The 26,206-nt window shown below is 42.5% G+C and overlaps 1 protein-coding gene across 2 annotated transcripts in view; it reads right to left on the bottom strand.

The window, feature by feature from the left end:
- Positions 1 to 6,646: 6,646 nt before the first annotated feature.
- Positions 6,647 to 26,206, bottom strand: part of LOC144479569 (interferon regulatory factor 4-like) — a 37,458-nt gene continuing 17,898 nt past the window's right edge. The window contains exons 1-9 of one of the 2 annotated variants that reach the window (XM_078198451.1): positions 20,659 to 20,781; positions 20,032 to 20,234; positions 17,265 to 17,451; positions 16,955 to 17,040; positions 16,715 to 16,850; positions 14,808 to 14,915; positions 10,804 to 11,166; positions 9,224 to 9,339; positions 6,647 to 7,238 (exon numbers count right to left, since the gene is read on the bottom strand). In XM_078198451.1, the coding sequence (XP_078054577.1) occupies positions 7,098 to 7,238; positions 9,224 to 9,339; positions 10,804 to 11,166; positions 14,808 to 14,915; positions 16,715 to 16,850; positions 16,955 to 17,040; positions 17,265 to 17,451; positions 20,032 to 20,232 (1,338 nt within the window). In that variant the 5' untranslated portion in view covers positions 20,233 to 20,234; positions 20,659 to 20,781 and the 3' untranslated portion in view covers positions 6,647 to 7,097. Of the gene's footprint in view, positions 7,239 to 9,223; positions 9,340 to 10,803; positions 11,167 to 14,807; positions 14,916 to 16,714; positions 16,851 to 16,954; positions 17,041 to 17,264; positions 17,452 to 20,031; positions 20,235 to 20,658; positions 20,782 to 26,206 lie in introns of those variants that run through there. The other variant, XM_078198459.1, reaches the window with a different exon arrangement.

Raw genomic sequence — 26,206 nt, 5'->3', positions numbered from 1 at the left:
CACTTGTTCAATTTGAAGTCTTTCTTTTAGAGTATCAACCATGTCATCTTCACCTCACAGCATCGACAAAATTACAATTATAGGTTTAAGATGAAGGAAGTTCCTCATCTCCCCAGAAGATACTTCAAGATTGTATGTCTAGAGAGTTGGGATAGGCTTCGCTTGTCTTCAGATATTACACACAAATCATGGGATGATGAGGAAATTTCAAAGAGGAAGAAGATGGAAAGAAGTAGAAAATAGCTTTGACCTCCCATCCAAAAATTTAATAGCAACTTCAATGCATTTCTCAATAACAGAAAGAGGGAGGAATAGGCGGCACTGATTGGATTGATAAACAGAGAAATGTGCTAAGACCATTCTCTAGAAATGTGGCCTGGAATTTTCCAGCCCTTCAGGCCTCACAGCTGCTGCCATCGAGGATGAAGAATTTGGCGCTCAGCCAAATCCCTGTTTGCTGCAGCGGGACCAGGGAATCCACTGGCGTGAACAGCTGGAGAATCTCACCTGTGGCCATAGAATCCTACAGTGCAGAAGGAGGACATTTGGCCCATCGAGTCTGTACCAACCACAATTTCACCCAGGCCCTATTCCTATAACCCCATGTATTTACCCTAGCTAGTCCCCCTGACACTAAGGGGCGATTTAGTTTGGCCAATCCACCTAACCTGCACATCTTTGGACTATGGGAAGAAACCAGAACACCCGGAGGAAACCCACACAGACACGGGGAGAACGTGCAAACTCTGCACAGACAGTGACACAAGCCGGGAATTGAACCCGGGTCCCTGGGGCTGTGAGGCAGCAGGGCTAACCGCTGTGCCAACATGCCATCCTGGAGATTAGCCCCAGCCTACATTTTTCTCTCCAGTTTCCCTCTGCGTCCCCCCCATCTCTCCTGAAATGCTGACTCACATGACTAACACCTTGTTCAAGTGACCATTCATTCTCCACTAATTATGAGCCTAATCACTGAGTGTTGACTGACTATTCATTGCACATGCGTGAAAAGGTCACTCTGTAGCAATCAAGAAGTCTCACAACACCAGGTTAAAGTCCAACAGGTTTATTTGGAATCACGAGCTTTCGGACCGCTGCTCTTTCATCAGGTGAGTGGAGAGGTGGGTTCACAAACATGGCATATATAGACAGAGACAGTGAACCCACCTCTCCACTCACCTGAGGAAGGAGCAGCGCTCCCAAAGCTCATGATTCCAAATAAACCTGTTGGACTTTAACCTGGTGTTATGAGACTTCTTACTGTGCCCATCACAGTCCAATGCTGGCATCACCACATTATAGCAATCAAAACCCAGACTGGATCTGGCTTTTCCTCAGGGATCTACGATGCAGAGCTCCACTGGTGTAAACCTGAAGTGGTTAAATTTGCTCCTTTCAGACTGTGGTTGGGCCTTTTCCGTGTATTGTAGGAGGGACAATCAATTCAACATACCATTTTAATTTGTGAATATATAAGTAGAAGTATCTGTGGGAAAACAAGCATGACATACCCAGCTAATTGAGTTGGTTTCCTGCCTATATACAGTTCACACATGTTTTACTGTCATTTTTAAAGCCTTTGAATGCACCAATGCTTTGCAATTGCAGATCAAAAGAGAAGAACGCAGGCCTAAAGCAAACAACCAGCCCTCCTGGTTCAAAGAGGATGTACAGTGGTTAGGACTTTGCAAGTGGAGAAAAAAAAAGAAACTGAAGCTAACCAGAAAAATCCCTAACATGTCTATTCAACAAACTATTTTTAAAAAAAACACCGCTACAAAACAAGTCTAGTTGATGTCGGATGTGGAGACTGGGACCCACTCTAAAAGCCATATTACTACAGCTAGATTTGTGAATGGTGGAAGCTTCCTGTTCTGCTCATTGTGCGTACAGGATGTGTTTGGTGTTCCCCCACCTCCACCCGCTCCTACACGTAATGATGTAAACATCATCTCTGAGAACTAAGTTGCTAAAGGGCATGAGGTTTTTACCTTTATCCTGTTTTCCTACATATTAAAATACACCTTGTGGTCCGTTAACATTTGTGGTTACAGTTTTATCGTAAATTGTGCCAATTCAGTGTGATTAGGGAGTCAATCAAATTTCCATTCTAAAAAAGGAAAGATTTGGAGTGAACAACAGGTTGTAATGACAGGTTTGTTAATTCCCAATTATTCCACTTGTAAAATTACACAGAGCATGTGAATACACAAACAGTTCAATAACCTTTCCTTCCCCCTAAGGGCACCATTATCATGTTGTTCAACAGTAAGTGGAATAAATTTCTGTAATATCTGCAATAACAAAATGATTTGCCTTACTTCTGCCAAAACCATCCACTTGTAGAATTGTACTATGCAAATTTCTAAAGAGCCATTCATTGAATATAATTTATTTATGCCCTTAATTCAGCAAATAAAGAGTCTAGTCCTTTATCATTACAGAGGCGGACGCTGTTATTAATAGCTCTTGTGGTTTTTTATTCTTATTTTTCTGCCAGTTTGAGAGATGGGCTGGAATTTTACCGTCCCCGGGAATCGGAGCGGATGAAGGGCGGAACATGGAAAGCTCCGTTGATCTCAGGTGGGATTTAACGGTGTTGGGACGAGTGAGGCCATAAAATTCCGCCCATTAATTTTAATCCACGGTTTTGTTTCCAGAACACTGTGCCAGAGCAGCAGCGTGAAACTGAGAATATCCGATCGGCTTGTCCGATATATGCAGAGCCTGAGGTTCAGCTTCACTGCATTCAATGAACGCAGCAGAAAATGGCTGGTTGATTTGATGAATTTTGAGTGTTTTAATGCCACAAATATAATAACCAGCTCATTAGATATTAGGAAGTGTGGAAATCCTTAACTAATGTATTAATTGAAATATGATATTAACTATAGCCCATTTTAAATTTAGGTCCTCTGGGTTTTGATGGTTTAATTTGACTGAGTGTTCTGGTCTGCTAGTCTGATATATAAATCAATACTTTTATCCATCCCTGCACAAGTTAATGTTTTAAAGATGCACTAGTGTCAAGTATTTCTAGCGAGCAAATGGATTCAACTTGTAATGGTGCTAGAAATAGCAACTCCAAAGTAAATAAAGCTATAAGGCCATTCAACGCATCTAGCTCATTCCAATGTACAAACATACACTCAGACAATGTAGAAACATATACTTTGCGGGTGGCACGGTGGCACAGTGATTAGCACTGCTGCCTCACAGCACCAGGGACCCGGGTTCAATTCTGGCCTCGGGTCACTGTCTGTGTGGAGTTTGCACCTTCTCCCATGTCTGTGGGGGTTTCCTCCGGGTGCTCCGGTTTCCTCCCACTGTCCAAAGATGTGTGGGTTAGGTTGATTGGCCATGCTAAATTGTCCATTAGTGTCGGGGGGATTAGCAGGGTAAATATGTGGTGTTACGGGAATAGCCCCTGGGTGGGATTGTGATGGGTGCAAACTCAATGGGCCGAATGGCCTCCTTCTGCACTGTAGGGGTTCTATTCTATGCTTCTAGAGCTGACACTACCAATGTTCATTTTCCTTCCTGCCTCAGCACCATGTGGGAGCAGTGATCTGAGCAATCCCTTGATTAGTGCTTCCGTGTGGAGAAGGGTCATTTGTTTCATATTTTAAACCATGCTAGCATTTTACCCATCATGAACTGATGGTTTTACTCCGAGTTTTACTCCAATTTCCTGCATACTGAATACTTGCACATTAAGATGTTGTACCTCAAGCTGCTAGCTATGTTTCGATGGAAAGTTAGGGGAAAGCAATATGGCTGATATTGTGATTGACTAGTCTGACCCTATACAGATAATGATAAATCAATTGAAGTCTGATGGTGGGGACCAGTGAAATTCCTTCTTAGATAGGGTTACATTGCAGAGGTAGACACATCATGAATGTACAAGAGCAGGGTTTGAATTTGCATGTGGCAGCTTTGTTGCCTTCACTGGGTTATGTTAGAATCATAGAATCCCAACAGTGAGGAAGGAGGCCATTCTGCTCATCAAACCTGCACCAATAACAATCCCATTCAGGCCCAATCCCAGTAACCCCACATATTTACCCTGCTAATCCCCCTGACTCGCAAGGGCAATTTAGCATGGTCTGACCTGCACAACTTTGGAGCGTGGGAGGAAACCGGAGCACCCAGAGGAAACCCATGCAGACAACGTGCAAACTCTACACAGACAGTGGCCTGAGGCTGGAATTGAACCCGGGTCCTTGGCGCCGTGAGGCAGCAGTGCTAACCACTGTGCCACCGTGCCATAGTGTTGGTCCAAGCCTACCAAAAACGTTGTGAAAAATTCTAGTCACTTCAGCAAGTGACATCAAATATGATTTATTTACTAGTGCTAAACCACATAAATTAACTTGATATTAACATTCCTCATTCTCCGGATACTTTTTTGATTCTATCAAATCACCTCCTTGGGAATAAATAATATCAACAAATTAAATGCTACCTGCTGCGACAGGTAAAATGAAAAGAAATACACTGTTAAAGCAAGACTCTTATTCAATGGTGTGGTGTCTGACATTCCTGCTTTCAAAGCAGAAATTCCTAGCATGTACTTTACAACCAATTGCAAGGGCAGTCATATTTGAGAAAAGGATCCCGAGAGACTGCATGCTTTCTGTGATCTGCTGGCTAATTGCCATCATTGCATTGCTTCTACAACTGATAACAGAGCTATGATACATATTTCCCCAAACCCACTCCCTCAGAAGAAAAAGGTGCTGTTTATTACTTGATACTATTAATAGCAGACCAAGGCTATTAATACTATTAAGCAGACCAAGGTTCCCCATCCCTTTTAGGGCTTTTGTGTTTTCAGGTACTGCAGTTGTTTGGTTGATTGTTCAATAGGGTCTTTTTGATATTTGGTGCCTTGTTTAGAACCATCTCAATTACCTTGGTTCCAAGGTTTTCACTGGGACTTAGCATTCATCAATCTACCTCGCTGACCAATGGGTTCCACTAAAACCTATCAGATGTGCACCATACTTTGCTGCTTTCTTCGTGTAGATCAGCTGTAAATTCTCAACTATACTTCTGTTTATCGCTGTCAAACAGTTTTCACTTAGACTTAACCTCACCTGCTACGTGAATAGGGCCTGGGTGGGATAGTGGTCGGTGCAGACCACATGTGATGCAAAATAAGTTAATCTCTAATGATTGGGGCGGCACGGTGGCACAGTGGGTAGCGCTGCTGCCTCACAGTGCCAGGGACCCAGGTTCAATTCCCTGTTTGGTTCGCTCACTGTCTGTGCGGAATCTGCACATTCTCCCCGTGTCTGCGTGGGTTTCCTCCGGGTGCTCCAGTTTCCTCCCACAGTCCAAAAGATGTGCTGGTTGGGTGCATTGACCATGCTAAATTCTCCCTCAGTATACCCAAACAGGCACCAGAGTGTGGCGACTAGAGGGTTTTCACAGTAACTTCATTGCAGTGTTAATGGAAGCCTACTTGTGACACAAATAAACACTTTTTAAAACTTTAAGCAAGGGCAAGTCTAACTAACGGCAGACACCAATAGATTACCTGCTACAGTATTCCTAACAGTCCCTCTTTGGAAGTTGCCTTATAATGTTTTGCTTTAAAAAGAACAATCATTTGAGATGAATCTCTATTAATTCTGACTCAACATTTGAGGTTCATTTTTTTTACCAAAATCAAACATTAACTGTGATAAGTATTGGAATCAAGAACATGGACTAACACATATGAATGATAGAATCCCTACAGTGCAGAAGGAGGCCACTCGGCCCATCAGGTCTGCACCGACCACTATCCCACCCAGGCCCTATTCCCGTAACCACAGATATTTACCCTGTTAATCTCCTAACACTAGGGTCAATTTAGCACGGCCAATCAACCTAACCCGCACATCTTTTGACTGTGGGAGGAAACCGGAGCACCCGGAGGAAACCCATGCAGACACAGGGAGAATGTGCAAACTCCGCACAGCCAGTGACCTGAGGCTGGAATTGAACCCAGGTTCCTTGGGCTGTGAAGCAGCAGTGCTAACCACTGTGCCGCCACACTGCCCCAGTGCTTTATCTACATTAAAAACTGACTGTCATTTTTTTCCCCATGATCTTTCTGTTAATCTAGGCTCATTCTTTACCCTTAACTGCTGACAAAGAAAAAAATTGTGTCCTATAGCCAAAGCACTTCAACGAATGCAAGTGCTCCTTCGACACAATTATTCCCATTTGAATTACATATAGCATAATAAAAAGTAGTGCAATGGTAAGTATTGGAAATAAGCAGGGAGACCATTATAAGGTCCTTTGCAAATGATCAGTTATGTTTGTACCAGGAAGAAACTGAGTTCTGTACATCGTGCCCGGAATTACCCCAGTGACATAATGACAGCTCGTAAACATGGGACTTAGAGAAGATAATTTGACTAACAAGAAAACAGAATGCTTCAGAACTGGTCTGATGCTAATGTTAATTACTGTTGTGTTACCAACTTTGTCGCAGATTGTTACTTGCAGAATTTTAAGCAATCTTGTTTTTTTCTATGGCGTTTTCAGAAACGAACCCATTATTATGTTCAAAAGATTTTCACCATCATTGAAATGATAAATTTTGCACACCTATAACCATGAGAACAACACCTATTCAATTATCTTTGGATATTAAATTTTATTTTTAATTGAAAAAAAAAACTGTTCAACAGTTTAGAAAATCTAAATTATTAAAAAAAATATTTAGGATATTATATCCCAGAATTTGCTTTTACATCTATGATGTAAAAAATTTTTTAAAACAACAAATTTTCCCTGAGAATTGCCAAAATAAATTAGAGAAAAGAGAATGCTCCAAATGAGATGCAGACAATTCACTGGTTTTCATTCCTGAACAGCAAGGTGGCCAATGGAATTATCTATTGTCCAGAGTGTATCATCACTCACAACATGACATCGTCAGGGCAGCGCTGTGGCAGTCTTCAGCAGTAACTTTAACTACTTTGCTTATCCATGCTGTTCGCAGTTCAACAGAAAATTAAATAATTTTCTTTAATGGAATTCCAGAGCAAAGTGCTGGTCCAATCTGTCAGGAGAAACGATTGGTCTTCAAAATTTTAGTCTTGGATCGAATGTCGAATAGATCTGTGATAATCCTCCGGGCTGTTTGAATGATCAGGCATTTCGAACCCTCGAAGCAAGTGTCCACTGTTCTGTTGAGTGAAGTAATAAAACTGCCTGGCGAACACAGGCTCGATCTAAAAACAAAATGATTGGGATATTTATATTACTTGAAAATATGGTTTGAAAGCTTACATATTTTGTGTTAACCTGCTGCCGAATCCAAACGTGACACTGTTAAAATCCTCTCACAATGTAATGGCTGAAATGTAAGTCCCACATTAGTCTGGGACATTGGTCATGGGAATGTTCTGAAGGATTGAGTGAGCGAAGGCTCAAGTATTCCTCTTCACTCGGGAGCTGGACTAGGGCAGCACGGTGGCACAATGGTTAGCACTGCTGCCTCACAGCACCAGGGTTCGATTCCTGGCTTGGGTCACTTTCTGTGCGGAGTCTGCACGTTCTCCCCGTGTCTGCGTGGGTTTCCTCCGGGTGCTCTGGTTTCCTCCCACAGTCCAAAGACGTACTGGTTAGACGCATTGGCCATGCTAAATTCTAAATTCTCCCTCGGTGCACCCAAACAGGTGTTGGAGTGTGGCGACTGGGGGATTTTCACACTAACTTCATTGAAGTGTTAATGTAAACCTATTTGTGACTAATAAATAAAAAAATAATTTTTAAAAACCTGCTCAGGGAAGAGGTCAAAATAGGGTCACCAAGATGTGGTGATGGTGGGGAGTACTCTTGTTATGTGATAGATACAACATCAACAAGTCAGTCATGGCGGAAGATATCAGAAGACACACTCAGTGGCACTAATGCTCCCTTCAACGTTCATGTGAAGTCCAAAGTTGTCTTAGAGACTTGTGTTTTACACCCGACTGATCATAAATGCCACAGTAATTTATAAATGGACACCACAAGGATATCTTAGAGACCGGCCAAACTTGACCACTAATACAGGGGTATTAGTGTTACACACTTAGTCTGCACATTCTCCCCGTGTCTGCGTGGGTTTCCTCCGGGTGCTCCGGTTTCCTCCCACAGTCCAAAGATGTGCAGGTTAGGCTGATTGGCCATGCTAAACTTCCCCTTAGTGTCAGAGGGATTAGGAGGGTAAATATGCGGGGATAGGGCTTAGGTGGGATTGTTGATGGGGCAGGCTCGATGGGCTGAATGGCCTCTTTCTGCACTGTAGGGATTCTATTCTATGATTCTATATATTCGAGAATCATTTCAGTACTTGCGTCACTGAGAAGCCTTTCAGGAGCCAGAAAAATATTGCAAGTACCTCAGTCCAGTTTTAAGTAAAATGTAAAAATTATGACACGGTCATATCATTCAGTCGGAAGTACCAAGACAAATCTACTTTTGATTACCAGTGTGATTTCCTCAAATATTAATCAGGCACAAATTATTATCACTCAAATAAATCTTTCTAAGAGAAATTTGATTGAGTCTGGCATTATACATTAGCCTTTGGAAACAATTTTGTGATCCTACTATGAAGAGTGAAGAGGCGGTTTTCAATTCTCATGTATCTTATCGCAAAAGAATCTAAATCTACAAACATATACAAATTGCTTTTGGTGCTAATAATCAGGGAGGCCTGAATTTTTAGGATGGCGGAGCCACATTCCTGCCCACTCCGACAGGCTCCCTGCCATTTTCTGCTCTCATGAACTTTGATTGACAGCAGGCAGGCCTTCCGTCCTCACTTGGAGCTTTGACATCTTGTCGTTTTTTTTTTGATCACCACAGCAGTTCCTCCCGTGACAGCCACAAGCTGTCATCAGACACAGCCATTGATTACATTCGCTTTGAAGTGATTGTTTACAACTTTCTGTTGGAAGTCACTGAGATAACTACACAAAGAGGAACTGGCCCCGTGGTTCAGCAAAAGTGAAAGAAAAACACATGGGACTGAGGACGATTGCAACTTTTCAGCACTGTTAGATTGTCTGAAGTATCAGACATAACCTCGTATTGACAGCAGATCACACACTTCAAATTGATAGTCAGCTGTATTCTGCGTACCACCTCACCAATTCACCTCAAAATGTTGTCGTTTCCCTCACTTCTACATTATTTATCTCGCGTTACGCACTTATTGAGAACTTACGTGTGCTGTGATAAGTTTTCTTGATCTCTGTGGATCTGGAAATTCTTCACCAAAACAGAACACAATCTGGAACCTTGGCATGAGTGAACGGCCATGGTGTGCGTAGCTTTGTAATTCTGGGGGTAAAAAGGCCCTTATTATTACTGTTCTTTGGCCTGAAATATCTGTTTAAGTACACACAAAGAAATGCCTGATCTGTTCAACAATAAGCCAAAAATATCTACTTCCCTCAGCTTCGTACAATTAAGGATGATCATAAGTTACCCATCCATCCCATAAGATGCACTTGGGTGGCACGGTGGCACAGTGGTTAGCACTGCTGACTCACAGCACCAGGGACCTGGGTTCAATTCCCCGCTTGGGTCACTGTCTGTGTAGAGTTTGTACATTCTCTTCGTGTCTGCATGGGTTTCCTCCGGGTGCTCCGGTTTCCTCCCACAGTTCAAAGATGTGCTGGTTAGGCGCATTGGCCATGCTAAGTTGCCTCTTAGTGTCAGGAGGACTTGCTAGGGTAAATGTATGGGGTTGTGGGGATAGGGCCTGGGTGGGATTGTGGTCAGTGCAGACTCGATGGGCCGAATGCCCTCCTTCTGCTCTGTAGGATTCTATGATATAAGAATTCTTTAATTGATATATTCTAATTTCAAGTTAACTGCTTTCCACCATTTTCAGGTTTATGTTTAAATAGTTGCATAATATTAAATAACCATTCATAATATGACACCCATTAATGAAATATCCCCTTTTCCTGTTCTTCTGCACATTTACATAGAAGGCCACAAATGTGGAAAAATTAATTTTGCGGACTTTGTTTTTTTACAATTTTTCTAGGATAACACGGCGGCACAGTGGTTAGCACGGCCCCCTCACAGTACCAGGAACTGGAGTTTGATTCCCGGCTTGAGTCACTGAGTGTGCGGAGTCTGTGCGTTCTCATCGAAACAGCGTGGGTTTCCTTCGGGTGCTCCAGTTTCCTCCTGCAGTCCAAAGCTCTGCAGGTTAGGTGGGTTGCCCCTTAGTGTCAGGGAAATTAGCAGGGTAAATGCATGGGGTTACGGGGATAGGGCCTGGGTGGAATTGCGGTCAGTGCAGGCTCGATGGGCTGAATGGCCTCTTTCTGCACTGTACAGATTCTATAATTCTATGAATAAGATGTACAAAATTATGAGGGGCATGGACAGCGTATATAGGGAGTAGCTGTTCCCCTTAGTTGAAGGGTCAGTCATGAAGGGATCAAGGTCAGGGGCAGGAGGTTTGGGGGTGGGGTGGGATGCATGGAAAAACCTTTTTACCCAGAGGGTGGTGACAGTCTGGAATGTGCTGCCTGGAAGTGTGGTAAAGGCAAGTTGCCTCACATACTTTAAAAGGTACCTAGATGAGCACTTGGCACATCATAACATTCAAGGCTATGGGCCAAGTGCTGATAGATGGGAGTTCAGGTGTTTCTTGTGTGTCGGTGCAGACTCGATGGGCCGAAGGGCCTCCTCCACACTGTATAATTCTATGATTCTGAGTGACTTCACAAACTAATTACATTTATAGATTAATTAAAAAAACATAGAAATTTCATATTCTGTTACCTGCTAAAAACTGTTGTGTGTCAAAAAGTTTTGTGACTTGGTCTCTCTCAAGCTTGTTAGGCCTGTCACTGTATGGTGCCAAAGGTCCTTCCCAGTAGATTCTGCTCTGGCACAATCGTTTGGCATAGAGGCCATCAGGTGCCAACCACAGCAGGACTCCCTTCTCCAAGTGACTGAGCAGCTTCTCGATGCCCTTGCGTTGTGCGCTGCTGTCTGGATAAGGAAACAGCACCTGTTCTATGTTGCTGGCTGCAAATAACTTATCAACTTGGCCGTGGGCTATTCTACAACCTTCAGGGCTTGTTGTTGTCACTTCTCTCACCAGGGTTTCTCGATAATACAATAAAATTTGCAGGCGACAGTCTGTAAAAGCAAATCAAATGGATGTGTTCAGTACATCAGCAAGCCCAAAGTCATTGAAATAATTCTCAGCAAATAAAAAAAATAATGGAATTGCGAGGCGCCTGGCCGTGTTCCTTTGTTAGGTCCAAGTATTTTGTCCACACAGATTCACTGACTCAATCAGTTCACATATGTAGCTTCACTGGGCTCAGGCAATGGAAAGCAGCATTTCAGGATTCGAAAGGCAGAACCCACATTTGGAAATTCAGAAGATCCCAGGCACTTCTAAAACCCAGCCTAGCCAATCATGGGCAGGAGCAGGGGTAAGAATAAAGGTTACGATTGAAGGAGTCCAAAAAGTGACTCCGAAGTCCATTGTTTCAAAAATCCAAAGTTACATTTGGCAAGTTCTGACATCACATTTGTCTTCCACCTGTCACCTTTTTCAAGTTTTTTTTTCTTTTAGCTTTTCATCCTTCCCTTTGTCTTATTTTCCCTCCTTTACTTTTTTTTAAAATGAGGTTGTTTTATTCACAACACACGGTTCTTTTAACTTCTCGATCTTTTTCATTTTCTGGGCGCTTGTATTTTGATTCAATTTTCGTTTTCGCTTTTTAATCTTCTCGTCTTTGTTCATGAGTGAAATCGGTCTTTCCTTTTGCCTTCATCTTCTATGTTACATTTCGTTCTTCAGGCCAATCGCGTGGCCAGGGTTGGGGGAAGGGAGGGCCTTTCAAGGGGATTGGAGATGGCCGGAAGGAAGTCTTAGTAATACCAGGCAGGATCTGAGGTCACACTTGTCCAATTTAGAAAGCTTTCATCCCTTTTTCTGCACCCAACTGAAGAGTCTGCCATCCACTGTATGGTTGGACGCATGGCTAGATTTAACATTGGACACAAGGACAGTGGCTTTATTGTCAGGTTTTTGACTGCGCTGATCCACATTTTAAAAAAAAATGATAATGGGCAGAATAAAACGCAATTAATCATGGGTGACACAAATAGAGGGGATCACAGTTCATAATAGTTCATAAGATATAGGAGCAGAATTAGGTCATTCAGCCCATTGAGTCCGCTCTGCCATTCAATTATGGTTCCTCATCCCCATTTTCCTGCCTTCTCTCCATAACCCTTCAACCCATTACCAATTAAAAATCTGTCTAACTCCTCCTTAAATTTACTCACTGTCCCAGCATCCATTACACTTTGGGGTAGCAAATTCCATAGATTCACAACCCTTTGGGAGAAGTAGTTTCTCCTCAACTCTTGTTTTAAATTGTCTACCCCTCACCCTAAGACTATGACCTCTCGTCCTAGAATGCCCCACAAGAGGAAGCATCCGCTCCACATCTACTTTATCCATACCTTTTATCATTTTGTATACCTCAATTTGATCTCCCCTCATTCTTCTAAATTTCAGAGAGTTTAGGCCTAAACTGTTCAATCTCTCTTCATACGACAAACCCCTCATCTCTGGAATCAATCTAGTGAACCTCCTTTGAACTGCCTCCAATGCCACAACATCTTTCCTCAAATAAGGGGACCAAAACAGTACACAATATTCCAGATGCAGCCTCACCAATGCCTTGTATAGTTGCAACAATACTTCCTTACCTTTATATTCTATTCCTTTAGCTACAAATGCCAGCATTCTATTCACTTCCTTTATCATCTGCTGTACCTGAATGCTAGTTTTCTGTGACAGTGTTAAGTTAGCAAGTAAAGAAACTAGAAAGCTGGCTGGAAAATATGACAATTGCATTTTAAGGTGCTCAATCAGTTGCTGTATTGGTTCATAAGCAACTTAGCTACAGTAACACTAATTTAAAATTGTACACATTGCAAGCAGTATAAATATACTTGTTGGTGATTAAAACACTATCCCTCACTTTTCGCATACCCACAGTCCAAATTCTATCTAAGGATAGCTGTTAGAAATAAGTTTAATAACTTGAAATGTCAGAGTTGGGTTAATCTACAATGGTGCTTGCCTTAAAAATACAATACTACAGCTTCCAAAAAGCCTTGTCCATTTTATAATACACCCAAAGACTGAGGATGATTTAACTTGCCACATATAAACTTATTTGCTGCTCTTACTGAAATAATATTTTCTCACACTACTCTATACTGTTGCAATGTGACGCTACAGGGCAATTTTTCCAGAGAAAACTGCATTGTTCAATTCACTAAAATGCATTTTGTTAGTGGTTCAAGATGCTTTTGGTAAAACCTGGGTAAGTACAAAAATGCAGAACTACTTAAAACAAAAAGTGGTAATTTCTTGTAGCTTTCTCATTTCTATACATAAATGGTAATATGATGGATTTTGGCCCCCGCATCTGTCCTTGGAGAGGGTCCAGAGGAGGTTCACGAGAATAATCCCAGGAATGAAAACATATTGACATATGGGGAGCATTTGAGGACTCTGGGTCTGTACTCGATGGAATTTAGAAGGATGGGGGGGGGAGGGGGGGTCACATTGAAACTTACAGAATACTGAAAGATCTGGATAGAGTAGATGTGGGGAAGATGTTTCCATTAGTCGGAGAGACTAGGATCCGAGGGCACAGACTCAGATTAAAGGGACGGCCCTTTAGAATCGTAATGAGGAGGAATTTCTTCAGCCATAGGGTGGTGAATCTATGGAATTCATTGCCACAGAAGGCTGTGGAGGCCAGGTCATTGAATATATTTAAGACAGAGATAGATTCTTGATTGGTAAGGGGATCAAAGGTTATGGGGAAAAGATGGGAGAATGGAGTTGAGAGATTTATCAGCCATGATTGAATGGCAGAGCAGATTCGATGGGCCAAATGGCCTAATTTTGCTCCTGTATCTTATGGTTTTACGGTTTATCTGTTCATAGCTGCGTTCAAGACACTGGTACTTACAAATCACTTTGATCCGTTCTTTAAAACAATAAAAGCTTTTACGAACAACAATTTGAATTTATATAGCTCTTTTTATGTGGTGATATGTCGTAAGACATGTCACTTAATTGAACCAAATTTGATGTTGGCCAAAAGGTTGTTCAAAGAGGTAGGTTTAAGCAATAAAACTGGAAAGAATTTCAGAGTTAAGGAACTAGGCGGCTGAAGGCACGGCTGCCAATGGTGGAGAAATTAAAAGGGGGAAGGTGCAAGAAACCAGAATTGGAGGAGTACAGAGATCTTGAAGCTGGAGAAAGTGACAGAGATTGAGAGGGGTGAACGTTTGAAAACAAGGCTGTGAATTTTACAGTTGAGTCACTTTTTTATAAAATGCATCTTCATCCACGCGTCTTTTTTTTTCCCCTTTGAGGAATAGTGGAAAGATTTCTGAGCTGAATATCAGCCTGTTGCTTTGTGAACGCACCTTCCATGGCCAACAAGTCCTGGCGTTGGATTTGAACCGAAATTGTGTGGTTCAAGGGTAAGGATGCTACCATTGCGCCACAAGACCTCCTAATTTAGTCATTGCCTGACTGGGAGTCAATGTAAGTTAGTGAGCGCAGAGATGGGTGAAGTGTGAGTTCAGAAATGGGCAGCAGAGGTTTTGGAGAAGTTCAGATTTATGGAGGATGGAAGATGGGAGGCCAACTAGGATAGCATTAAGTAGTCAAGTCTGGAGGTAACAAATTCAGTACAGCTATTGTGTAATCGCCACGTACAGAAACTTACCTGAAAGGGCCAGTGCTTCTGCAGACCTCATACTCGGCTCAATTGAAATACCAGGTGCTTGAGATTCAGGAGGTGCACAAGCATAAAATGATCCGGTTACCTGATAACCTGCAAAGCATGGGAAAAATATTTAAATGATCTGCTGGTTTTATAATGTTATTCTGATTTAAATTATCAATCTAAATAGAAAAGCAAATGCAAGATTTATATATTCATATTTACAGGATGTGGGCATTGCTGGCTGGGCCCAGCAATTATTGTCCATCCCTAATTGTCTGTCCTCCATTTCAGAGGGCATTTGTTTGTTTATTAGTGTGTCACAGGTAGGCTTATATTAACACTGCAATGAAGTCACTGTGAAAATCCCTTAGTCGCCACACTCTGGCGCCTGTTCGGGTACACGGAGTGAGAATTTAGCACCGTCAATGCACCTAACCAGCACGTCTTTTGGACTGTGTAAGGAAAGTGGAGCACCCAGAGGAAACCCACGCAGACACGAGGAGAGCATGCAGACTCCGCACAGGCGGTGACCCAAGCCGGGAATCGAACCCAAGTCCCTGGCACTGTGAGGCAGCAGTGCTAACCACTATGTCACTGTGCTACTCTACGTTTGAGAGTCAACCACATTGCTGTGGATCTGAAGTCACATGTAGGAACAGTCCAGGTAAGGACAGCAGATTTCCTTCCCTAAAGGACATTGGTGAACCAGATAAGTTTTTACAACAATAGTTTCATGGTCATCATTAGCATTTTAATCCCAGATTTTTATTGAATTCAAATTTTACCATTTGCCATGGTGGGATTCGAACCCAGGTCCCTGTAGCATTACCCTGGGTTTGTAGATTCTAGGCTGGTGACGATACCACTATGCCACCACCTCCTCATAGCTAAAGCGTTTTTCAATTTTGGTAAACAAATCGGCATCATTATACAGACACGTGGATCGTGGAAATAATTATGCAATAATTCACTTTAATTTACAGACAAAGACTGACTGATCACTTCTGCTAACTTGCCGATGAAACATCAGCAACCTTCCTACACAAAGATAAGGTCCACATTTTGCTTTGATGGAGGAAACATTTTATCACAGTACACGTGCAAGTGAGTCGTGTATGGTTTGATTTGGCAAGGCAGTAGAAGGGAGATGTTCCAGATACAGAGTCAATTAATTACTTCTGAAGCATTGCTAAAATGTAAGAGTGAATTTATGCACAGCAAGCTCCCACAACAGCCATGTGATATTGGCCAGATAATCTGTTTCTGTGATGCTGACTGAGATATTGATTATTGGTCAGAACACCAGAGGCAGCATCTTTGCTGTTCTTCGAAATAGTGCTGTGGGATCTCAGACGCCTACATACGAGGACTGATGACAAACTCAGTTCATTCAGAAGACAACAGCTTCAACAGCACAGCACTGGAGTGTCAATCCTGAGTTTTGTGTTCAGGTTCTGGGGTGGGACTTGAAACCTTAACCTTCTAAAGTCTAAGGCAACTGAGCCACTGCTGACACATAACCAAGTTTGTCAATGAGTAACTTGTTAAAGGATCCTGCCAAAGTTGTTAGTTGTTTCCCCCTCTTTTTTGCTCCAACTTGCACATACTGAAAGTAAAAATGAGAGGAACAGGTTGACTGGATTCATTGTACTAAAGTATTGGTGCAGTTATTTAAAAGCAGGGTCTTAAGACAAGTTGCAGCAGTGTGAGGAGGGAGATTTTTTTTTGTAGCTTAGTACAAGGATGTAATTCTCGGGATGAAGTCACCATATTATCCTGCACTAATATTAAGCTATCCCAGCATGAGGGGAGGGGCACTTTTTTTCGCACATTGATAGATTAACAGAATTAATGGCCCTACAATCAATTGGATGCCACAACATGGGCAATTATGTGGGAATCCTTACCATTTTCGCAACCAGGTCCTTGCCAATGGTGGTTCCGCGGTGGAAATGGCACAGTGGGGCACTGATAGGAGAGTTCTGGATGTGACTGTTCATATTCCCTCCAGCTACGTTCATGCTGAACTATGTAGTTGGGTATCTGAAAGCCATAATAAAGTACTGATTGCTTTTCACATTTTTTGCACAAAGAAGTACAGTATTAACTGCCATCCAAAATGCATTGAATTCCAGGATCTCACTTACCTGGGCTGGCATTGAAGGGTAGGTAGGGTAAGAGTGGTGGTTGATTAGCATCTGTGGATCTTCCATGGTCACTTGCTTTGTCCCTCCTTAAAATAAAAAGGACAAAATGGTAAATGTGAATAAACATACAGAAACTTGAATTAAATTAACATGGAAATCAAGTACTTTAATTCCCCGTAACCTTGAAAGTTAAGGAGTTATGAGCTGACGGGAGGATATTTTAAGTTTGTTCAGTCTTTTTAACCTCCCTGTTCCAACCCCCAAATAAAACACTGCCCAATTGAAACAGTCAGTTAGTGCGATCAAATACCTTTTTTGGCTCCTTCTGGTATAATTTTGTATACTTTGTAGGGATCTGAGATGTCAAGTTGACTACGTTCAACCAATTCTTCAAAATCGTTGCTCTTATTTAAGGCACATCTTAGTCTCGTCTTCCAGGTTGGGGGATCTGGTTTGTCAATTCCCTCACGGAATTTGCCTTTGAAAAGTGCCCAAGCCTTGGGAGAAATCATTTGGCAAGAATGAGTTTGGCAAATCGCCCAACATTTACTCCATTTCATAAACATCAAACATGTATAAGTACTGTGCAAAACAGGAAGACAAATTAATAACCTTGATGTACACCAAGGAAAGAATGAACATTCTGGATACTGTAGACTTTATTCCCATTAAATGCAAAAGATTCAATACTTCGGCATCCATAAGTTCATAAGACATAGGAGCAGAATTAGGCCATTCAGCCCATCGAGTCCGCTCCGCCATTCGATCATGGCTGATATGCTCCTCATCCCCATTTTCCTGCCTTCTCCCAATAACCCTTCAACCCATTACCTATTAAAAATCTGTCTAACTCCTCCTTAAATTTACTCACTGTTCCAGCATCCTCCGCACTTTGGGGTAGCAAATTCCACAGATTCACAACTCTTTGGGAGAAGTAGCTTCTCCCCAGCTCTGTTTTAAATTTGCTACCCCTTATCCTAAGACCATGACCTCTCATCCAAAACTACTGAGGCTATGAATGGATCAAGAACTTTTTAAAAACATAGATTTTTCCATCAGAAAGTATTCTCTCCACTGACTCCATTCCTCCAAAACTCATAATCATTAGCAATTAAGGACACACTGTGTATCCAAGTTAAATGACTGGTTATCTATAACTTGATTAATTAACATACAAGTGGATTAAGATTTCACACAGACATACATTTTCCCCCTCTCCAGGGGTTACTGGGGAGGCAATAGCAGGTCGATTGTCAACCTGTTGAATAAGGTCATGGACATTCCTTCCATGCCCATTAAGTCCAGGTGTGGAAGCACAGGGAGCTCAAGGGACAAGCTATGAGCACAAAATATGTGGCATCATCATGGTAGAAAGGTGGATTTACCCCGTGCTACCACACCAATAATGTTGGGACATTCTCATGTTGGGAAACTACATATTCTAATTCTCGGTGGCCTATCATTTAAAATTATTCCAACTGCTAGGTACTATCCAAGCAATATCATGCACAATCATTTTACTGAAAACAGATTTTCCAATTAAATAAAAACATACAAACTAGGAGTAAGAGTAGGCCATCTGGCCCCTTAAGCCTGCTCTGCCATTCAATAAGATCATGGCTGATCTTTTCTTGGACTCAGTTCCACTTACCCGCCCCCTCACCATAACCCTTAATTCCTTTACTGTTCAAAAATCTATCTATCCTTGCCTTAAAAGCATTCAAAGAGGTAGCCTCAACTGCTTCACTGGGCAGGGAATTCCACGGATTCCCAACCCTTTGGGTGAAGAAGTTCCTCCTCAACTCAGTCCTCAATTTACTCCCCCTTATTTTGAGGCCATGCCTCTTAGTTCCGGTTTCACCTGCCAGTGGAAACAACCTCCCTGCTTCTATCTTATCTATTCCCTTCGTAATCTTATATGTTTCTATAAAATCGCCCCTCATTCTTCTGAATTCCAACGAGTATCGTCCCAAAAGAAGCATTTGGGTATATAATTTGAAAAAAAAAATGTATTTCACACACACACTCATTGTGTACTCATGCATTTTGGGATAACATAACTTTACTGGAAATTCGAAAACCCCCGAGTAGATTTTAATTAGAAGCAAGGTTTTCTCTAACCACCCAGTTTGCAAGAAACCTATAGTGACCTGTGGGAATAAGTCATTATCATATCTCGGATTGGTGTGAGTCACTTCAGTGACATTTCGTATTCACTGGCCCATGTCTTCAGCGGTACTCAAGACATCTTTCTTAGCAATGCTGCAGTTTCCCTGAAGTGAAAGGGTAAGCTCTTTACCGGCGGTCGCTGTCCAACCCTACCGCAAATGTGAACTGCAGACCGCAATTATTCACGCACGCCTACTTAAGTTGTAGTTTTTTTTCCTGAAAGTAAAGGCTAGCAAGTGCCGTGCAAAGTTGCCGTGTAATAGAAAGCACTTCAAGTACAGCATGGTAAACATACTCTAGAGCCCTGGCGGCGCAGAACCGTGGCTGAATGCTCGCAACGCGAGCAGGAAGATTGCTTCGTTCAGAAATCCTCCAACCTTACCAGCCACAACTGTGGTGGACCTTGGCAATACCACGCTGCAGTGGCGGGTGGCTGTCTCAAGTTTGTCTGAATTAGCAGAGACGAGGTGGCCCAAGACATCTCTCACCCGCGACACTGTGAGTGGACCTGATGACTAAATGTATCTAAAGATTACATGGCTTCACACACAACAAGGACTGTGCAACCTTTTTGACCCCGGGGAAACTGCAGCAACCCGGATACTGAGTGGGGCTGGGTGGGGGGGTGAGAACGTGTGGAGGGATTAAGGTGCATAAGAGGAGGTGAGATGCAGAGTTGCACTCGAACTCCACTGGGATTTGGCTAAGCAACAAAAAGGTCAGGCGGGACGTTGTCACACACACACACAAAACTTACACTGCAGTCAAAGCGGAAAAGACTTTGACAAAAATCATTTTTTTTTTAAAAAAAGAGGAAACTAACACCTTCCCCCCACGAGAGAGAGACAAAAAAAAATCAGAAATAGAGAAATTCAAAGCAGCCCAGAAAGTTACAAGAAAATTGTTACCTTGAAAAGTGCCGCGTCTTCCTCCCGGTTGTAATCCTGTTTCCCGGCGTGTTTCCAAGGAATGCGAAAAATGGACTTGTCCTCATTCTCCCAGACCAAGCCGGGATATTTCCCACTGTCTATCTGGTCAATTAACCACTGGCGAAGTTTGCCATTTCCTGAAGTTACAGGGCCTATGTTGCAATCTGAATCCATATTCATTTCTATACAACATTAGAGAGAGAGAGAGGGAGAGAGAAAGCGGCAGAAATAAGATTCATGCAACCGAAAGTCCCATTTTAAAAACAATATCAATAGCGGGATTTTCGCGGCAGGAAATTAGAAATCACACACTTATCTCCCAACCCAACCCTTTGGAGCGAGCATTGAACCAACTGGACTTCCCATCTGAACATACAATTGAATCTATTTTGAACGCGATTAAAATAGCAAGGCAGACCACTACAGTTCCACGTAAAAAAAAAACAGCCTTTAAATGTTTGCGGGTAAAAGATCCTGTCCCAGACCCACGGCCGCCACTCAGTCAAGGATCTGGTATTTTAAAAAAATAGTTGTTCCACATTACAAGGCAAAGCTCCCCAAGCAAAAGTAGCCCGCCTTAGTTTTGGACGCAGCCCTCAGCCTTACCCGGTGCTTGGTCACTTAAACTTCACTGTGGTTTGACTTGTGTTTGACTGGTGGCGATGTAGCAGACCCCACTCGGCAGAGGATTTGAGAAGGAACTATCTCTTATATGCTGAACTCCCCATCGGAGGCGGAGCTGCTGTTTTGTCAATCACACCCTGACCCAGTGTGTGTGTGTTTTTTTTAACAGATCTCTCAAGGTCAGGAGGATCTCGTTGGGGTGAAAAATCCCCCCCAGCGGTACACAACATTGCTCCATTTCCAACTACGAAACATTCCTAAGGTGTTTGTTTATCAGAATAATTTGACAGATCGGCATTTTTTAATTGTAAAAAACATACTCAGATCAGAGCAGCCGATAAGTAGTCAATTAATCTGAATTTTGGAAACTCCACATGGGGCATCTCAAAACAGCGATTCTCTGGAATACTCACCGCAAGCGGTCCCAACCTTTAAATTGGGCGCCAATTCTACACACTATTCCGAGTATAACAAATGCCTTCTGAAAGAAATCGAATATAAGTAACATTAAAGGAACTAAACCAATGTGATTGTGATTTCCCCAGTTTGAGATTATCCCAAGTGTTCTCCCCCCTCCTCCATAATGAATTAATGATCTGTTCTGTCATTGCACCTCACTGTAGATAGTTTTTTTTTAAAGCATGGATTGGTTTAACGTATTGTGACAATATTAGTTTCGGCTGTTTAACCGCCGGGTTCACTGATCCTCAGAGACCAGACTAGGGTTAGCTGATGCACAAAGTGGCAATGCTGCAATTTGCCCCAGCAATTTCTGGGGAAGGGAGGGGTGGACGAAAGGGGGCCATCAGACAGAATTCCCATTCACGCTATTTGGCAATCTAAGGGAGATATAGCTCTAAAGAATCGGTTTGCCAGTTTGCCAGAGCCAAATAGTCCAGGATTACTCAGTATGGAGGTTGGTATAGGGATAAGTATCACTTGGACAAAATAGTCCGGGCAGGTGGGACCACGAGACAGGAGGTGGAATGTCTTCAGGAGAGGCGGGCGGAGGGGGGGGGGGGGGGGGGGTGGAATGGAGAAAACTGCAGGACATCAATCACATATTATCATTTGGGGGGGATAGCTACCATAATGCGTGCTTTTTATGACACAGTGATGCACATTATAAAAGTTCAATATGTGGCTTGCATTTTTACTTTGCAGCCACATCTGTGTTTACATGCCAGCGTGGTCAACTCTTAACGAATGGGTCACCCAGACTCGAAACGTTAACTCTGCTCTCTCTCCACAGGTGCTATCAGACCCGCTGAGATTTTCCAGCATTTTTCTGTTTTTGTTTCAGATTCCAGTGGCGGCAGCAATTTGCCTCTATCTCGGTGCTACAACTGACTGTGGGGTTGTATTGAGAACTAATTCAGTACCGCCACCTCCTGGGCACCTCTCCAAGAACCCATTAATGAACTTTCACCAATAAACCCCCTTCATCCCTCTACATATCTCTGGCGTGACTGTTTAGAGTGACCAGATAGATGATGAGGAATCCCATCCCCAAAGTATCCCTTTCCCTGGAAGGATCCGTTTCAGTCAAGTCAAGATTTAAATTTCCCTTAATTAAAGACACGGAGATGATACATATGTTTCCCGCTTGAGCGCACGGAAGAATTTTTGTGCGGTTATAAATTCTGGATATTTGTCCTGCCTGCATCATTGCATCTTAAGTTTCAAACAATGCCTGTTTCGATTCGAAGTTGCATTTCAACGGATCACCATGTTATCATTCCACTCTGACAGGGAGAAGTTACTTGGGAGGGAAGTGGGGCGTGTGGGGGTGAGGAAGACGCAGAATCTCCCTGTCCTCTCCTTCATGCCTTGTTGTGATTGATTTCTTTTTCCCTCAGTAGTTATTTAGATGTCTCAACCACAGTTCCAGTTTGCAGATTCATTCGGGAGCAGAAGGCAGAGTACTTGGTGTGGCATTCTTATCTGTTTCCCTTTCGAGGGGATGGGTCAGGATTTGGGGTAAGAAGTTTAGTCAGGTTTGTACTGAGTTGCAGATGTTTTTGTTTACAATCAAACTCGTTTCAGGGTTAGGGTACCACAAGCCTTATTTTGTTAAACGAAAGAGAGCATGGTTCCGTGCTCTATATCCATTCTTCGAATATAGGGAACAACTTGAGCGGTGTGGGTTATGCAGGGAAATTAACTATCTTAAGTGCAATATTTTCAAATAATCCGTTTTTGGGGTATCTTACTGGCCAAATAAAGCGGGATGGAGAGTTGACAGAATAATAGCATGCAGCCTGAAAATGTTCATCAGTTTAGACTCACAACCACTCTGTTAGAAATCAAATAAATATTCGAAACCAGCACACCTTCCTTAATTAATGCTATTGGCATAAGTTTCAAGTGAGTGCCCTATTTGCATCTGCTAAGATATTTGGATGTAATCGGATGTCTTTGCTTGACCATCCTCCCCCCCACCCCCCAACCCCATCCGCATGTCCCCACAACACATCCCCCCACATGACTCTGCTGCTCCCTCTACAAGTCCAACTTTTCTGAGGAAGTCGCTACAACTAGATGACCAGGTTACATAACAAGTCTTGCTCGTTATCAAAAGTGGTTAGGAGTGGGAGTTTCTGAAAACGCACTCACTTTCTGCCTGTTCCATTGTGTGGAACTAATTGGAATCAGATAAATCCCCTGTTTCTGAGTATTGATTGAGATAAGGGGCTGAGGAGATAGCGAACTCGGAAGGGCTGCAAAATAAGATGGCTTGGTGCTGTCTCGCAAGCTTGAGTGGTCATTATTAGCCCCACATATTTTCTTTATATAAAACAAACACTGTCAAAGATAGCTATTTGATATCCTTATATCCTCTCTGTTCTCAGAACAGTATCTATCCATCACAGTAGGTTGTGAGAAAAAGTGCTATTTTCACCACATACCGATTGATTGAAAGTTATCAAACTATTTCACTCGGCGTTAAAATTACATCACGATAACTGTGCTTAAAAAAATGAATTTTACACTTTTATTAACACAGTTCCTGAAAAGAAAATCAAGCGAAGCACCAGAGGAGAAAAACAAACACCCACGTTTATTTTTTCCACTGTTACTAAGAATAAGAGCGAGCATTTGAACGGCCCACCTTTTACCTTAATTCCCGAAATGACATCACAAAAAAGTACAGAGAAAAACAGGAAAACAAATAACTGTGCAAATAAAGGCACCTGGCATTGTTTTGTCGAATTGACACCGATGGCTTATTCAAAGCAGTGTTTTTTTTTTCCAGCCTTGCTTTTGTTATTGTTTAACTGCGCCTCCACAAACTCCCAATGATTGCTTCTAGTTTTAGATTCGGAGGAGGCAGGATTGTTGAATAACCTTGCAACGGTAGATGAGTTATTCACTTGCAACTGGATAGTCCCAACTACATTGAGGAACTAACTTAGTCACGCTCATAATTTGCAAGTATATGTGCGTACATGGGTGCAGATTAAATTTTGTACATGCATTACTCCCGAATTTCCGCGGTGCGTATCTCTCTTCCCCCCTACTCACTGCATCCGGATACAGTGTTATTGGGGGGGCGGGGGGGGGAGATAATTTAGGATGAAGGAGCTATGTATCATACTGACTTGCTTACACCTGCTTTCCCTTGTGACCTTCCGCCTTTCATCATGGACTGGCCCTCACATTCATTCTTGCTCAAAGCAAAATACATACATGGAAATACAAGCGTTTTAGGCAACAGTGTAACAACTTAGAACATAGAATCCATAGATTCTGTAATCGATTGATTTTTAGTAAGCATCCCATTACTGTTAGAAGAGAAAGGAACTTAAATATTTCCCGCTTACCACAAGCAGCAGTGTTGCGTTAAATGTTGTCGATCTGGTCAGTCAACAACAATATTGTCTTGCCAATAGGATAGCTTATAACAGAAGTGGAGACACAAGTACTAATGTATTAGGACTTAACTAATATCCACCGGTACGTTTCGGGCAATACTTATACTTGTGACTGCGTTTCCTGCCCGTCTGAGAACACTCATTTTTGTAAAGGTTACATATGTCCCAGTTTAATGGGTATTTCTTCAACATTGCTCATCGCCTTTCTCTGAATGTACGGTCGGATTAGTTAGTCACAGTTCTCATAAAATGTCAGCACATTTCTCTTCCTCTTCACGCGAGTTACCTATAGGATCTAATCTGCAGCTATGATACTCAGAAATCCACCACTTTTACTTCGGAGTCCAACAACCATCACACGCATGTACTCAGCTGTCTGTCAGCTAACACATGCATGTTCACTCACAAAGGTATCCGGGTCTCTACTGCCATATCCATGTATTGGGGAATCGACAAACTGACACCCACAAGCAAAACCAAGGAAGAAATAATAGCTCTGACGAAGGGTCATCCAGACTTGAAACGTTGGCTCTATTCTCTCTCCATAGATGCTGTCAGACCTACTGAGATTTTCCAGCATTCTCTGTTTTTGTTTCAGCTTCCAGCATCCACAGTATTTTGACTTTATTATAGAAATAGTAGAGGGCACTTTTCCAAATGCATCTTCAATAAAATCATTAGAAAACGCTATAGTGCCAGTGAACCTGAGGACTGCTAATGTTATTCTTATATTCAATAAGGGAGGCATATGCAATCCACAAACTCCAGATTGGTTAGCTTACTATCGGTGGTAAGAAGGAAACGTTTACTCAGTCATGGACATGAACAAAAAAAAACACACCTAGAAACCGAAAATATCATGGGGTAGTCAAAATGGATTTCAAAAGTGAAGGTCACGCTCGATCAATCTCATTGAAATCTTTGAGAAGGTAACAGGAAGTGTAGAAAAGGGTAATGTGGTGTCTAAAATTTAAACTGATTTTAAAAAGACCATTGATAAGGAACCACATGGTAGACGAACGTCAAAATGTGGGCATTCATGGGACAAGTAGCAGAACGAATAGCAAACTGACAAAAAATAGGCTTTGATTTGATTTATTATTGCCACATGCATTGGGATACAGTGAAAAGTATTTTTTCTTGCACGCTATATAGACAAAGCATACCTACCGTACATAGGGAAGGAAAGGAGAGGGTGCAGAATGTAGTGTTACAGTCGCAGCTAGGGTGTAGAGAAAGATCAACTCAATATGAGGTAGGTCCATTCAAAAGTCTGATGGCAACAGGGAAGAAGCTGTTCTTGAGTCGGTTGGTACATGACCTCAGATTTTTGTATCTTTTACCTGAGGGAAGAAAGTGGAAGAGAGCGGGCAGGACTTTATGGCCTCACTTGGGCGAGACCAGAAATTCCTGCCCAAGGTCAATGGAGATTTCCGGTGTCGGACCCTCACCCGCGCCGATTCGGTGGCAGGCAAGGTGGTAGAGTTCCAGCCAATATGTCCGTGGTGCATGGGGTTCTTGATTATGCTGGCTGCTTTGCCGAGACAGCGGGAAGTGTAGACGGAGTCAATGGATGGGAGGCTGGTTTGCATAATGAACTGGGCTTTGATCACAACTCTTTGTAATTTCTTGCAGTCTTGGACAGAGCAGGAGCC

Source organism: Mustelus asterias, chromosome 2 (assembly GCF_964213995.1).
Source record: "Mustelus asterias chromosome 2, sMusAst1.hap1.1, whole genome shotgun sequence".
Lineage (NCBI taxonomy): Eukaryota > Metazoa > Chordata > Chondrichthyes > Carcharhiniformes > Triakidae > Mustelus > Mustelus asterias.
This window is presented reverse-complemented; position numbering and strand designations above follow the sequence as displayed.